This window comes from Calidris pugnax, unplaced genomic scaffold (assembly GCF_001431845.1).
Source record: "Calidris pugnax isolate Ruff unplaced genomic scaffold, ASM143184v1 scaffold111, whole genome shotgun sequence".
Taxonomy (NCBI): Eukaryota; Metazoa; Chordata; class Aves; order Charadriiformes; family Scolopacidae; genus Calidris; species Calidris pugnax.
In genome coordinates, this window is record NW_015090872.1 from 3,612,833 (window position 1) to 3,629,354 (window position 16,522).

The 16,522-nt window shown below is 44.8% G+C and overlaps 1 protein-coding gene across 1 annotated transcript; it reads left to right on the forward strand.

Annotated features, from left to right (window-relative positions):
• The first annotated feature begins 5,532 nt into the window (after nucleotides 1-5,532).
• CLRN1 (clarin 1) lies at nucleotides 5,533-14,155 on the forward strand. The gene is made up of 3 exons (XM_014945855.1): nucleotides 5,533-5,785; nucleotides 12,237-12,416; nucleotides 13,504-14,155. The coding sequence occupies exons 1-3, from the start codon at nucleotides 5,533-5,535 to the stop codon at nucleotides 13,767-13,769; spliced, it is 699 nt and encodes a 232-aa protein (XP_014801341.1). The 3' UTR covers nucleotides 13,770-14,155.
• Nucleotides 14,156-16,522: the final 2,367 nt, after the last annotated feature.

The following is a 16,522-nucleotide window of genomic DNA, read 5'->3' on the forward strand; positions in this document are numbered from 1 at the left end:
CCCCCATCTTCCACCTCGCCTTCTCCCCTCGCCCTGCCCCAGCCAGCCCTGGGTAGCCCTTGGGGGGCCACCGGGGCCATCTCCTCTCGGTCGCCACTCCCGGGACACGCAGCTCTGCTCCCCCCACCCCCGAGGATGCTCCCGGGGACCAGGGGCCGCTCGGTACCCGTGGATCGGCCAAGCGGGACGGGAAACGCGCCGCCAGCGCCGGTGCGGTTTCTGATGAACGGATCTCCCGAAACAAAAGTAGCTCGACATTAAAGCTTCAGGATTCCCCCTTTTTCCAGCGTGCAGGTGGGTGGCCCGTACGTGCCCACCTTCCTGAAACGGGGCTACTGTCCCCATCACAGCCTGTAATTAGCCTCCTGCTGGGCAGAACACTTTCCCCTCTCGGTATAGGTGCCACCTCCTTAGGTATTGGAGTGGTAGGTACATTCCTCTATTAGCATTACAGTAAACAAGCATGAAAACTTTTCTTTTTTCCCCCACTTTCTATCCATTATTTGTGCCAGATTCCATCCTTGTGCTACATCTCCAGGACGTTACAAACACGAGGTGCTTTGGAAATACTTGCAACCAACTGTCTAATCTTCCAAGTCCAAATAAAATTAACAACAGTGCTCTATAAATAAGCTTATGTTCGAACTTAGTATGGACAAGAATAGGAAATACAGCCAAATCACATTTCTTTGTGTCTAAGCAATTATCTAATCAAACCACAGATCACTTAAAAGCTGAGGCTGAACTGGGTGATAACAATAAAGTAGGATAGTAATGCCCTACAGTGTCTCATATTTGTTAATACATCTTCTATTTAAATCTTTGTCACTTTTGGTAACTCAATTATCTTCCATGACATCGCACTGTGTTGTTCACCAAAGGCAAGGCTCAACAAGCCTGAGACCTTCAAACTTCAAACTCTAGCTCTGAGATGCCTTCCTTGACAGGTTTATCAGACCTCACATATGATCCAAGGACATGATCCAGGGACCAGGAGTGTTTTTCAGCTTTTTCCCTTCACTCCACCAGCAAATAAAATTGCTTCAGAGCTTTTCGTAAGTTACACTGGCACACTAGATCAGTGTTGTGATCCCTGGCTTCAGGAAGATTAGTATCATGCATATTTTAAGATAATATCATTACATTATATTCCAGGGACTTTGTCAAACACATCTTGATGTACTTAAACAAGACTAGGATAGATCCTAGTCTTTTGGTGTTTTTTGTCATGCAGAATGGTCTGACAATCTCATTGTGGCACTTGCTGTTCTCTGTTGATTCGCTTGCATTTTACAGCACCTCTGCAGTGCAAGTGTCCCAGCAGAGACTGGCCCCATGAAGTCCATAGATCAGGGTTAGAGATCTGGCTATAGATTTGCACTATCCATCACTACAGTACTCGGTTCAGTTACTGGTCTTTGTGAAGTCATCACTCCTGGTGCTTACATCCTGAACATTTCTACAACCAACGATGGCCTTTCTGGTAAATTGATATCAACTCTACAGCAGTTGTAACATGGTGGAAAGGAGCAGAATGTAACCAACATCAATTCTTCATATATCATGAGTTGTTACATGGGTGTGGATATACAGCAGTTTTCATCTGTAAGAGTTATAGAATCCAAATCTTTTACAAAACTTGGCGGCACTTTTGGAGGTCCTAAAATCTTTTTCTACTCTGTGCTTACCATAGAACAAATTTAATCAGTTAAATTAAAAATAAAGTGTCTGTTTGACTGCAGTGATTGCCAAAGATCAAGCTGGCACAGGACACGTCAATTTCTGTGAGAAATGTATGCTATTACTGCTTTCCAGGTTCACGTATGTTCTTCATCTATCTATACCTCCCATTGCATATTTACCCTTAAGTATCATAAACTGGGGCTTAGGCATCTCTGGGAGAAAAAATGAGGGGTTCGTAACCACTCCTCACTTAATGGGCATTTGCTCCCATCAAAAAAAATATTTATTTCAGTGCATTTTCCACAGTGGTTGTTCACCTCGTGCGCTGTTGACCTGCATCTGTTGCCAAACGCAGAGTCAGTGAACCAGAGCGGGACATGGTGCTGCTCACCCTGGGCAGGAGCTGAGCACCTCCAGCTGTGACCAAAGTCACATGGATGGCAGCATTTTATACATCACCCCTAGTGCTCACACAACATCATGTTGTACTTACAATGAAAAGTGAAATTTATTAGCTAATCACCATACAACACTGCAGTAACTTGGGCCGAGAGGTATTATAGTCTATTCCTTTAAATTTAGGGTTTTTAAAGTTAGTGGTTGAGAGAAAATTTGAGGAGAAAGTGCATCAACAAAAATTTAAATGAACCCTTTTCAGGAACAGCTACACAGGAGCAGGTAACACCACATTAAACAGGGAAGAAGAGTACCAAGATCTCCACAAAGTAATGGCATGGGTGGAAAAGCCTCCCAAGACTGTCATGCCACTGCACAAGTACAGCAAAAGAGACAAGACCCCTGTATAGCTCAGTATCCAGTCAAGACTGTCTGATAATATAGCCTCACCTTACCTTTTTTTCTAATAAGCTAAACAACCACAACAGTCTTTCCTTTATCTTTTTTTCATTTTATGCAGGCCTGAAGGGAGAAATAGGTATTTAGGGGGTCAGGAATGGAAACATCCCATCAGCAATAGACTTGGAGAAAAACTGGGAGCAAAAAGCAAGACAAAGAGAAGGAGCAGCCAGGATGTGTGGAGAGGTCCTGGGGTGCAGCTTTGCTCTGCAACTGTCCCAACTCCCATGGGGACACAGGACGAAGGAGCTGAACCTGATACAGGGCAGAAGGCAGGGAGGAGCAGCATCTCTCCTCACCAAGGAGAAGGCCCCAGGCAGCCAGCCCACAAGAGAGGAGCTACAGCAATGGGGACAACCAGGGTCTCCAGAGCCTGTCTGAGCCAGTGCAGAGAAGGGCAGTCATTTCCAACATTACAGGGAAAAACAGCAGCAGATTTGGTAGCATCTCGGACATACAGGGTGAGAGCAGGGACTTGAGCAAGCTGAGTAAGCTGAAGAGGAATGCTCTTCTCCTGTGAACGGGATGGAACTGTCAGGCAAGACCTGAGGCTGCAACAGGCTGTGAAACGGTCCCTGGTGCTGCGTGATGTATTGCTCCCAAAAGGAGCATCCAGGCGCTCAGGCCAGTGTCATCCCTTACCTCTGTCACACCCAGTCACAGCAGCAGTTTTACCATATTCCTTGGTTACTTCTTTTTGGTTTTTGAGCTTGACCTTGAACAGCGATTCGCCTAAGTCTTGCTTCTAGCGTGATTTTACCATGAAGTGGGAAATCTACTGCTTCTGAGGGAAGAAACAAATGTTTGTTTCTCCTTTTATCTTGTGATTTGGAGTGTCTCCTTTGCTATTGTCATACATTCAAAGCAACATGCGTTGTGGTAGAGCACGCAGCATTTGCGGTAAAATATTTTCTGTGATCATCAGAAACCTCAGTTTCACATTTTCAGTTAATTATCTGAGGGAAAGAAATAACCCATTAGTTGCTTCACATGCTCTAGAAAAGGGAAGATGCTACAAAAACCTGTCAAAAAGCTCATTTTAGGAGACCTTCTTTTCTAGAACTGCCCATCTTTAACATCAGGAAGCATGAATTCCTTTTCCCGTGCTTGTTTGATAAACACAGTACCCCAGACACCGGGAAATATTATTTTAACAGTCCAGAAAGTAACATTGTGTTACTGTGCAAACACAAACAGATCCTGTCAAATGCCTCCTTACTGTTTCCTGCAGAATTCACAGCTGGAGTTAGAGAGGGACTTGTACTGCCTGTCAAAACGCATATTAACTGAATTGTTTTCAAACAAATGCCGCCAGGATCCATAGCTGAAAATGGATGTTCCAAGAAAAAGTTACTCCAGGGCAAACTCCAGGACAATTTTTCACTCTGATTTCCAGCTTCTCTATGCACAGCATCATCTCCAGCCCGATCTCATCTCTGCTGTCTCCACACCACCAGCCACTGCCCGGCCTATTGCAAGGAACAGCCAAACGCTGTGGGGCAAAGCCCCCTCGGCACTGGCTGCTCCTGGGTCACCACTGACGCTTTTCTGAGGGATTCTGAAACACCTTGGCTCATTCAGAACACTATGGAATTTTTTCGTGGCATAAACTACTACTCCATATGGAAAGACTGTCAGAAAACTAGAAAAAGTAGTCAGCAAACCAGATAAATGCAATAAATTCTCCCCACCCCATCAAATTCCTCCTAGGACACAGTCACTTTTACATGCACACGTTCAAGTCTGTTGCTTTCACTGCTATTGTGCTGGTGATAATCATACTAAAACATGACAGTCCCTCTTCAGGGAACAATAAATACATTCTACTCAAGTAAAATATTCAAAACCATCTTTAAAAATACGCATTTCCCCAAACCTGTATGGATTCAGCACTGTGTGCAGTTCAAGTTCACTGGTCACAGACCCCAACGATACAGCAATGTGCCATCTTTTGGTTACATACAACGATCACAGCACGAACCACAGCTTTATTTAAGCAAAAAAAATCATTTGTCTCTACACAGCCCTGCTTCATTTTAATTCCAAGGTTGTCTTAAAACATACGTAGTTAAACCAGACTCGGTCTTTAAGCCAAACTGATACAATACTCTGAAACCACCTGAAGAGCATTCCTGCAATAGATATGCATCCAGTTAACAAACCACCCAGACTCGGGCAGACTGAGTCTTCTGTAAACAAGTAAGAGAAAATTTCTGTGTGTTTAAAACCTGAATTGAAATATTTGTCTGAATGGCCTACAGTAGCCAAAACAATGCAATAAATACATAACAAACACACTGGCCTTTCAGGGAACACCTTTGCAGGGAAAAGGAAGCCCCCACATGCAACCAAATACTGCAAAGGGGCCTCCTGGCTCAGCCAGGGACCTGTGTGTTACCTGTGCCATTGTGGTAGGAACAACCACCCAAAAAAAAAAAAGAAAAAAAGAAAAACCACACACACCAGAAAAAAGAGCAGCTCAGCATTGCTAGCTCTATGGGAAAACCTGGAAAAATAAAACCTTCTGAAAACTTCCTTTTTGGAGAGCAGATAATTGGAGGCAGCAACTAAGCCTGTCTCTGAAACCCCCCACTCACCCAGTCAGACAGGGGGCTGGGAAGAGCAGAGCAATCATCAAATTACAGAGAGGCTCCTTCTGTCATCTTAAACCCTTGTTATCAAGTGACACGGAGGATGCACTGAAACACTCCACAAACTGCTCTGTTTTCCAGCTTACTTAAAAACATCGGTGTGCGAGCTGGAGCGATATGGGAGGGGACGGGTAAGATATAAACCTTTTCAGCATCTTTCAGGGAACCTGTGCCTGGTGGAGGTGGCTGCTCAAGGTCCCTCAGGAGCGGGTTCCCACCACCAGCAGGGCTGGCTGGGCGCCCGGGGCTCTGTTCTGGGCAGCGCTCCTGCTCGCCCTGCTGATGAAGACCTCGTCTCTGCCTTGCTGAAAGCTGCATCCCTTAGAGGACTTCGCATGCCACCATGCCAGCTCAGCAGAAGAAAATCATCTTTTGCATCGCCGGGGTGCTGAGCTTCGCCTGTGCCCTGGGGACGGCGGCGGCCGTGGGCACACAGCTGTGGGTGAAGGGGACGATACTCTGCAAGACGGGAGCCCTGCTCGTCAACGCCACCGGCCAGGAGCTGGAGAAGTTTATTGGCAAAATCCAGTATGGGCTTTTCTACGGCGAGCGCGTGAGACAGTGCGGGCTCGGGGGGAGACCTTTCCAGTTTTCATGTGAGTAACAACGGCGTTTGAATTATTTAGCGCAGTGCTGCTGACGGCGAGGGGAGACGGGAGAGAGCTGCCCCAGCCTCCCCCTGCTCACAGGCAGAGCCTAACAAGCATCAAATATTCTAAAGCAAATGCTGCCCTTACAGCGTTCTGATCTTCAGGTTCAAATGACTTTTCTTTTCAGGCTAACATTTTTAACAATCTGTATTTCCATTACACAGATACCTACATTTCAAAAGATTCATACTATTACTTTAAAAAAAAAATATATTTTTGTTTTTCAATTTATCTCTGTCATCTTCCTCTGTCTGTGTGTGTGTGTTGATGTTACATTCTGTGTTCCATCATGAAAGAATGAACTAAGCTAGCAGAAATCTCATGAAAGAGCTGTGGCATAGATACCTTTGGCTGCTGTTGAGAAACAAAGGAGACAAAAAGTTAGCAACCCGCTGCATTAATTGGAGAAACGGCTGGTTGATAGCAGCTGATGCTCAGTTGGTTGATCTACAAACTGAACTTGGTATCTGACGTACAGAATTTTATCAAAGACTGTTAGCAATGGCTTTGCTTTACATGTAATATTCATAACCTATTTATCTTCAAGGATAAGAAGATCAATAAAATGATCAAGTGAACAAACAGCCATTTGTTATATATACAATATGCCACCTGAAGTTATTACAGAACACAGTTTAGAAGCATTCTGCTAAAACAGCACTGGTAAACTGCTTACACGACTCATTTAAGGCAAGGCAAGGTTACCAGATTAGGTATCAGAAATTATTTACTACATAACATTTTTTCCAGAGTGGTAGACCAAATTCATTTAATATAATATTAATATTTTCCATCTCTAATTAAATTCCATCATTAGTCTATTTATACAGCTGGAGTTCTCCTTGATTGCTTTGTTTGCTGCCACAGTGCACAGATATTCCACCCTGCCAGTTATAGGCTGGGGTGAATTTCCAGAGGGGTCTACGAAATCCCAAGGAATTAATTTTCTGCTGTAGGTGACAGTGTTATGAGCCACAGCTGACAAAGGTGCTGGCAATCAGCAGGGCTGTGACTGACATTTGTCCAGGTTCATTACAGCGATGGAGCTGTGAAGCACAGCTAAACTCTGTAAAACGAGGACAAGATGCAGCAGGACTAACCCCAGCCACGACAGGCAGCCCCCACGCTAGAGACAGCCCCTAATAATTCTATTTTCACATGTTTTTTATTTAGATACTTCTAAACTGTTTCACTAATGTCCCTTGCATTCAGGCTCCCATCTGTACATTTCATCTTGTTATGGATGAAATATTTTAATATATTGCTAGTGTGATTGTAGCAATAGTTAGAAAATATTTTTAATTTTGCGAGCGGTGTGAATTAATATTACAGGTGGAAGAGAGAATACAATGCACAGCTTGTTTGTGATGATTTAATAATATTAATCATTACATCTTAGGTATCTTGCAATGCTACATCTAGGGAAGCTCTAGATCTGTGCAAGTACTGCAGAACATTTTCAACCAAAATTACTGCAGGGTTAAAGGAGTTTGCTCTCACTATGGCCAAACACTTTCTATCCAGGCTCTCAGGAATCTCACACAACCAACCTTTCCTATCCAAATGTTTCCTAAATTTGCACTCATTAGTGTTATTTCAATGGAGCATGTAAACACAAATGTAACCAAAGAACAAAAATAATACTGTGTGAAGCTTTTGTTTAGTCCCAGCTAAGCAACCCGCTTCAGAATGGTCAAAACCCCAAAACCTGGGTGTTCATACAGAGCTGCAGAATCCTACTGCACAGGACAATATTAAAAATTAATTTCTTTAATAGGAGTGCCTAATGTACATATCCAAAGAATTCCAGGGCTTTCAAGAATTGCATGAGGAAGAAAACATTGAAAAAGCAATTCACTCAACGTCAGTAAATATCACCATTCTCATTTTCAGACAGAGAAAATGAGGTTTGAAAAACGTGCTTCAATGCCTGTTCCCAGGATCTGAAATCTAGGCTGGATTTAATCTTCCACCTGAGACTCCTCAGGTCAGAAGATTGCTGCCATGCCTGGGATGGAGCAGCATCCCTCGTTTCCCCATACCCACTGCCCTGCCCTTTGGGCATCGGTCACAGCAGCAGCAGAACCAGCAGGGCTGAAGTGCTGGGGTCAGAAACGCAACCCCAGAGCCTTCACCCACCTCACACTCATCTCAAACTTGCCTATTAGAGCATTCTTTTACCTTTAACTCTCCTTTTGCACAAGCCAAGCATTAATAGTGAAATACTTGAATAGCTCTCACTCACTCTATTGCATGTCCACAGTGAGCCTTAGAAAGGATACTGCTACAAGGTGATCTTTGGCACTGGGTATACCCGAAGTGTAGCCCAGTTACAGCCTAAATAACTTCACAAGCCCAGCTGTAGGGACATGGCAGTCCACAGGGCAGGCTTTGCCTCCGTGAGCTGTCGCTGACAGCTGATGGTGGAAGTGTTGATGTCCTCCTTACAAATTGCTCTCAGATCACCTTTTATTTTGATTAAAAAGCAAACACAACACTGCCTTTAACAGGATTTATATTTAGGAAAAGTGGTTGGGTGGCTTAGCAAAATATACCTCTACTAGAAGCGGTCACTTCACGAAGGGGCTGGTTCACCTTCTCTGGGGCTGCAGCAGAACCATCCCATCCAAGCCAGAGCTCTCAGGAACTCACTGGGAGCCTCCCGGGAAGCAGGATAACCATATACAATATACACATCCACAGCTTAATGCACCAAAGTGCACTTTAGCCTGTCTGAGAAGAAAAGGCACGGAAAATAGGCTAAATGATTTAGTTCTATGTTTGTTCCCATTAAATGCTCCCCTCTGACCACTATATCTCTTTTAATTGTAAAATGAATTTGCCCTGCCAGCAAACCCAGTTCGGCTGGGGAAAGCCTTCTGCCTCATTTGCTCTTGCTGATTCTCATCAGTTTCTGGGTCAGCAGTTCATTTTCTAAAGGTCGCTGGCATGCATACCCAACACACAATTTCATTCATTACAATGAAGGAATGTTTTCCTTTCAAGACAATATAGCTGCTGGAATTAATTTTTCCTGATATGTCACATATAAAATTTTAATGACATAAACCACTATAAATGCAGGTGCCAAGGGAAATATTCAATACGACACAGTAATATGTTTTCTTAAAATAAACAATAAAGAATTGTATTATTAACGACACAGTTTTGTGTGTTCTCCCAAAAGATCAGATAGTGTTGCAAGGATTAATGCTGTTCTTTGTACAAGTTCTGCAGAGGCAGGGGCTCCTCAGCCTTTTTGCTGGCTAGCTGAGTGCTACAACAGAAAGATTGTGCTGTATACCAGGCTAACAGTACGACTGCTTCTTATGCTTGTAAATACATGAAATGTGCAATATAAAGCCTAATAAACACAAAGTCTAGCTTCTAAAACATGCTTTGCGTTTTACAAGGATGATAGAAGGAATTGAAGCACCAGTGGCACAACTGGGCATAGAATCATAGAATTGCCCAGGCCAGAAGGGACCTCCAAAGGTCATCTAGTCCGACCTCCCCGCAGTCAGCAGGGACATCCCCAACTAGACCAGGTTGCCCAGGGCCTCGTCGAGCCTCTCCTTGAATATCTCCAGGGATGGGGCCTCAACCACCTCCCTGGGCAACCTGTTCCAGTGCTCCACCACCCTCACAGTGAAGAGCCCTCTCCTAATCTCCAGTCTAAATCTGTTCCCCTCCAGCCTGAAGTCATTTCCCCTCGTCCTGTCACTGTAGGCCTTTCTAAACAGGTTCTCCCCAGCCTTCCTGCCTTTTACACAGGCAAATTCTTCCTTTAGATAAACAGGTACATTTAGTAAACAGGTAATTTTGCTGTGCACATGCCCAGACAGTGGGCAGTTGTGTTCCTGGCCTGGACCCAGCAGCCCCAACCCCCCTGCACTTGGGCAGCATCACAAACAGTGGTCACAGGGCTCCACATGCCCCCGTGCCCAATGAAGGTCCCCAGACCACAGTCCCCCGTGGGCACTGGGTCCCCCTCTCTGCTCCCAGCCAGCCATCAACACCACAAAAGGTGATATTCACTTAGCGCAGCTTCAAGAATAGTTTACAAACATTTGCTTCATTAATTTCCCTTTCATTTGGTCAGGGAGATAAATTGACTCGACGCCACATTACCTGCTTCTTTGTGTTTACTGTGTGGCAAACTGCAGAACTGTTTGCTGGTAAACATTTTACAAGGTAGAGTAATTTATTGAGGCTTTTTTTACTCTCTGCATGTTACAGCTGCAGCGAGGCAGCGCCGAGGCGTTATTACCCCCGCTTTAATCGTGCCCCTGTGGATCGGGAGCAGTTAAGTGTGTTTGATGATTTCTTCTAAAACACCCGTTGTTGCCAAACAAACATGAATGATTAAAAATTATTCTCTCAGACCGAGTCTGATTGACTATCCCCTTGTGCCCTGGCTAAGCAGAATCACAGTTTGAAGTAGTAGCTAAAAAGCTGCATGAAAAAAATATTTAAAATAAAGTATTCCTAAATTTTTGCATACATAGTCACACCGGCCATTACACGGCTGGGATTCAGCACAGCCCGTCAGGCAGAGCTTCGTCCCGCAGTGGTCATTAATGAAGCAATCATTAACAAAGTGCAAAAGCGGACACACCATTTGGCTGCTGCTTCCCACTTGGGGGTCCTGACCTGCTCCCAGGACTCTGCTGGGGCAGCACCTGGGGCGAGAGATGGAATGGCAAAGGCAGCTGATGTGAAAGTTTCCAGCTTTTGGAAACTTAAAATTCTATAGCACATGGCGGAAGTGTTCCATTAAGTGTGTGACACAGGCAGTACCAGCATCTCCCAAGCAATGTCCTCCTTAACGCTCCACTCCCCAGAGCAAACCTCTGCCACAAACACCCAGCATTTCACCCGCCAGCAGGAGGGGAGCAGCTGGAGGATGGGGCAGCACCCCCTTCCCAGCTGCACACTCCTTTTGTGTCTTCTGTCTCATCTTATCCTGGTACCCCACTTTTTTTATTGCATGATTTGTCCATTTCCTCTCATTGATTTATCATCTTCCCTTTTTGGCCTTGGGTTTCCAGGCACAAAAAGTTCCACGGGTGTTTTACTTGGGGAAATACAGGGGAGAAAATTTTGATCATATAAAATTCGCTTACTCTTTCAAAATTTCATTCATAGAGTTTGTTGCAAATAATTCTGATGTAACTTTTAGTAACTTCTCCCTCTTTAGTACCGTATTTTAAAAATAACTTAAGTTTAATGTACGTACAGATGTATATCCCTTTTTTATTTTTAAGGGTTTTTATCAAAATACCTTTTTTTTTCTCCCTATTTTCTAAAAATAGAAAAATCCCGAGGGATAGGAGGTAAGAAACCTCCAATCCTTTAAGTGTCTGCCTGTCTCCTTGGCAATAACTGTTAGTGGATTTTCACAAGGAGCCTCCATACTATAAACAACTTCACACATTCTCTTCCCCAGATATCGTGTTCCCAGAGCCCTGAACGTCTCCCAGCAACACACAGTGCACAACACAATTAACCTGCCAGGATGTCAGCACTGCGGCTTCACTAATGATCTCCTACTTCTTCATAATAAGATGTGGACCTTTTAACTTACAGATCTATTGCCTAAGGTTTTCAGAAAAATACCCACATATTTTGGGTATAAACTTACCCAAACAGCACTGTATATTTGTATAAATTGAAGTGGTGAAATTGCTGCTCTGAAATAGAAAGGGAATCAGCATCCACACCTGGAGAAGCTCTTTGCCTCCCCAGCAAAGTGGCCAGACCCTAATGTTTGTGCACTTGAGACACATCAGATCTAAATAAACCACACACAAGAATATGCTGTTCATGTTAAAGGACCAAACACCCCCTTCACAGATGGTAGGCATGTTACCCTCCACCTTGCATCTGCATCATCTGGTTTCTGAGGAACAGATAACCCCCAAAACCTCACACCACCCTGAACAGCACCTGCAGGTGGAAAGGAGTCTGCTCTGCCTGCACCGGGGTGACGGAGCAGCCGCTGAGGATGATGATCCAGATCAGGTCCCCAGCATTTAAGGAGCCATGGGCAGGGTGCCAGGATCACAAAGGTGCCATTCTGCATACATCACGGGGCACAGCTGTGGCAGGGGCAGCAACACACAAAGGGAAACATGCTCGAGAAGGGGAGGGAAACCTTTCCCTGGAGCTAGTCTTTCTCTGCTGGCCAGTCTACACTTCTGAGTATCACAAAAAGCTTCTGCCTCCAAGCATCCATGAAAACCTGTTTCTAGTTAAGAACTTCATTTTCACCTTTGTTTGCATTTGGAAGAGCACAATTAAAACAATTATAAAAAATCAGAAAGAAATCCCTGGCCTGGCTTCTAAAACGACTTTCCTAATTTGTGTAATAATGTTTTGTCTGTTTTGTTTTTAGTTTTTCCAGATTTGCTCAAAATTATCCCTGCCAGTATCCATGTTAGTGTCATTCTCTTCTGTACAGTACTGATCGTCTTTGCTCTGGTGGGAGCAGGTTTCTTCATGTTCAATGCTTTTGGCAGCCCTTACGAAACCCTGCACGGCCCCATCGGGTTGTACCTCTGGAGCTTCATTGCCTGTAAGTACCACCCACCCTCGGGCTAACACCTCTCCAGGTCTGCTACTTGCCTTGACCAATTTATTGACATAGGAGACTGTGGTAAGGACCACGACTGCATTGACTCAAAACTGGGAAAATAAAGCTAGGCAGAAAGGTGGATGATTTGACTGTATCAAAAGATGTTTTTTCCAAATTCGAGTTAGAGATAAAATGCCAAATCCTCTGCGAGGGAGGGCAGGGGGACAGGCACAGGGAGCCCCTGCACTTCTGGCCCTTCTGTGTCAGCTGGTAGAAAAAGGGGATGGTGCCCAGGAGCTCTGAGGACCCAGAGCTGGGGCCACATCACAGATGCACAGCACAGAGTCAGAACTAGAAATCACACCAGAACAGGGAAAAGGCTGGGGGGGGATAAAAAAAACAAACCCCCAAAAAAAAAAAAAAAAAAAAAAAAAAAAAAAGAAGTCAGTGATGCAACTGCCCGAATTCACCACGATGAGAGGCTTCCAGCTGTGCAAGCAAGATCACCACTTACACCAGCAAGACTTTCTCAAGGAAGGGAGGAATTGAGAAGTGGAGAGGGAGAGACTGACAGCAACTTGCTATAATGGCAGTCTCCAAAAAAACTCCACCAACAGGGATAACGGACCATCCCTGTCCCTCTGCCACTTACAGAGAAGGTAAAGCCCATTCTCTGTATCGCTGGCTTGGCTGACAATAAGATTTGCCATTACTTTACAAGGTATTACGTATTACAATCATAATTTAATAAAGGACTTAAGTACATATTTATCTTTAAACATGCAGACAGTTCAGTTATGTTCAATGGGACAATGAGCAGCTTAAAGCTGAAAAAGAACACAGACACGTTGCTGGATTAGGGCACTAAAGCAACCGTGCTAAATATTATGGGTCCTAAGCCAAATTCAACTAAAAAAAGCTTAGTAATTTCAACAACTGTTGGCTTGGATGCCAAAAAGAACCCCTGCTAAAGCTAAGTTATGGTAGCCATAATAACACTATCAATATAGCATTTGGTTGGGATGTGCATGACATGGGCTCGCTGCAGGGATGGTCAAGATGATGAGCATCTCCCTCTCCATTTCAGGTTCCTGTGGCTGCCTCATCATGATTCTCTTCTCTTCAGAAGTGAAAATCCACCACCTTTCAGAGAAAATTGCTAATTTCAAAGAGGGAAGTTTTACATTCAAGACTCATAGTGAACAGTTTGCAAATTCATTCTGGATCATCCTGGTTTGCTCCCTGGTGCACTTCCTGAACGCCTTGCTAATACGATTTGCTGGATTTGAATTTCCCTTTTCAAAATCAAAAGATTCTGGGACAATCACTGGAGCAGCTGACCTGATGTATTAGAATTCCATAACTGAAGAACATTTCAAGCAAAAAGGTTCATCACTACTTCATCCAACCACCACCAGACGTACTAACTTGTAAATTATTAGCTCTAGAGAAGTTCTAAAAAGTTAAGGTTTCAAACAAACATCAATATGGCATATGCAGTAAACAAAAGCAGACACGCTGTTTGGTAATGTCTAGATGAAAATAACCTTCTCTTCCTTGGGGTAAGACCTTATGAAGACATCTGCCTTTTTTTCCAGTGAGTTATTTGGAAAGTAGCTGGTATGAAGAAAACTAGGAATATCAATAGCATTGAACTGAGTCTGGGAAGTAAAAGAAATGGGTTGCAATGGAGGCACAGACTATCACCAGCACCTTTAGACCTTGTGAAGGCAAGGATGCATCAGGGTGGTGGAGAACAAGGATGCCCAGCAAATCTACAGACATCAAATGAGGAAAAAAACATAGGGGTTTTGCTCATAACACACACCGGGCTACATCTCAGAAGCACAATGCTCAGAAGGAACACAACACTATAGCAAGTGTTTGTAGGACAAAACGCAGACACCTGAACCCACCACTAACATTTTTAACCTAGCAGCGCACACAATTCATCATTTCTGTACATAAAGCTCTCCTTGGGTTTTGGTTTTTTTTAGTTTCAACAAACCAAATGGTACCTCTTCGTCCTCTCTGAGGTCCCAAAAGCCCTCATTTCCTCATGCAACCACTGTAGCTGGGGGCTTCACAATCTCAGTTGAAGAACTGCACACAGAACGGAATGGAGGGGAGATGCCTCCCTCCTGCTTGCCCGAGAGAGGCAGCCTGGCTCAGTGCTGCTGAACAACCCTCTGCAACACACAAAGGCAAAGAGCATTTCCCAGAGGTACCTTTCACATTGCACTGCATCCTCCCAAAGCCTCAGGGCCAGAAGCAAGAAGAACCCTGCCCAGAAAACAGCCCTGCAAACTTGCTCTCATCAAACAATACAAATAAACAAAGTCAAAACCTTTCACAAAGAGCAGCAGTGTAACCACACCACAAACAGGCTTACAAGGCATAGAATCATAGAATGGTTAGAGTTGGAAGGGACCTTAAAGATCATCCAGTTCCAACCCCCCTGCCATGGGCAGGGACACCTCCCACCAGACCAGGTTGCTTCAAGCCCCATCCAACCTGGCCTTGAACCCCTCCAGGGATGGGGCAGCCACAACTTCCCTGGGCAACCTGTTCCAGTGTCTCACCACCCTCACAGTCAAGAATTTCTTCCTAATATCTAATCTAAATCTCCCCTCTTTCAGTTTAAAAGCCTTACCCCTTGTCCTATTGCTCCACTCCCTGATCAAGAGTCCCTCCCCATCTCTCCTGTAGCCCCTTTAGGGACTGGAAAGGGCTCTAAGGTCTCCCCGGAGCCTTCTCTTCTCCAGGCTGAGCAACCCCAACTCTCTCAGCCTGTCCTTGTATCAGAGGGTCTCCACCCATAAACTTCTGCAAGACAGTTAAAGCAACCAAATCACTCACCCCAGGTACAGCTGAGCCAGCCCAGACACGGACAGGTTGATCAGAAGAGCATCATGCCACCAAACACTACCTTCAGGGGGATTATGTAGGTGCCTTGGAGATGAGGCGCTCCTTATAGGCCACGCAAACAACATTCAGAGCAGAGAAGAGAGGAGGTGGACAGGGAAACAACCACTTCCTCAGCCACCCACGCATCTGCAGGGGTTGCAGCCTCCTTCCACCCAGCTGTGTGTGAGGAGCAATCCCACCATCACCCATCACCTGCTGTGGAAACCAGGCACAGGTGCCTCCTAGAACTCCCCTCTGAAAACTAAATCCTTCAAGCTCTAGCAACTTGCCAGATGACCTCACTGACTTTTATGCCATTTTTTAAATACTTTTACTATGAACGGCAAAACATTGCTGGGTTTTTTTGTAAAAGGTTTGTCAGCTCTGGTTTGTCAGCTCTGCCCCCACTCTGCCTCCCCATGCTGAACTGTATCTCCCTAGATTTTAACAATGCCTAAGGGCTACTCCAAGTTGCCCTGGCCCCCAACTTTTTTTCATCATTTGCTTCTTAATTAATATGCATATTCTTCTTAATGTATCTTCTTAATGCATAATTTGTATTACATCTCATGGCATTGTTTGTTATACAGCAAATAACGAGGAAAAATGTTTCATCTTTCTTCTTCCTGATGTTCTGTGAAGCTGCTTGGCTTTGCAGTTCTGTGGCAGCTCTGACAACCAGGTGGGATGCACACACTGCTCCCCTGCCTGCGTCTTTCAGAGTGGTCCTTGCCGGTCCTGAAGAAGGAGCTGGCCCATATCTGTAAAATCCAGAGTTGCACGGACCTGCCTCAGCACAGGGGATGAACCCATCTCCATCCCTGCTGCTGTGCAGGAGAGAGCAGCCCCTGACTCAGGGTCCAGGTGTTGTCACGGTGGGGTCACCTCACCAACAACCCGGCTCCACCACTCCCCCCACATCCTGCTCCACTCACCAGCATGAGCCCAGCTGTTATCTTCATTCATATCCAGTTCCTAAGGCAAACATAACAAACTCTTACTAGCCAAATAAAGCCGAGACAATATTTTTGTGTTTGACCAGCTGAAAGTAAGAGGCAGAGCAAGCAGGACCTGCTCAGCTGGGACTCCTGGAGCAGCACCAGCACGTACCCTGTGCCTCACTTGTAATCCATGTGCATCAGCTAAAGAAGTTTTTCCCTGTTTCATTCTAGACTAGCATATTTCATGATTTAAAAAAC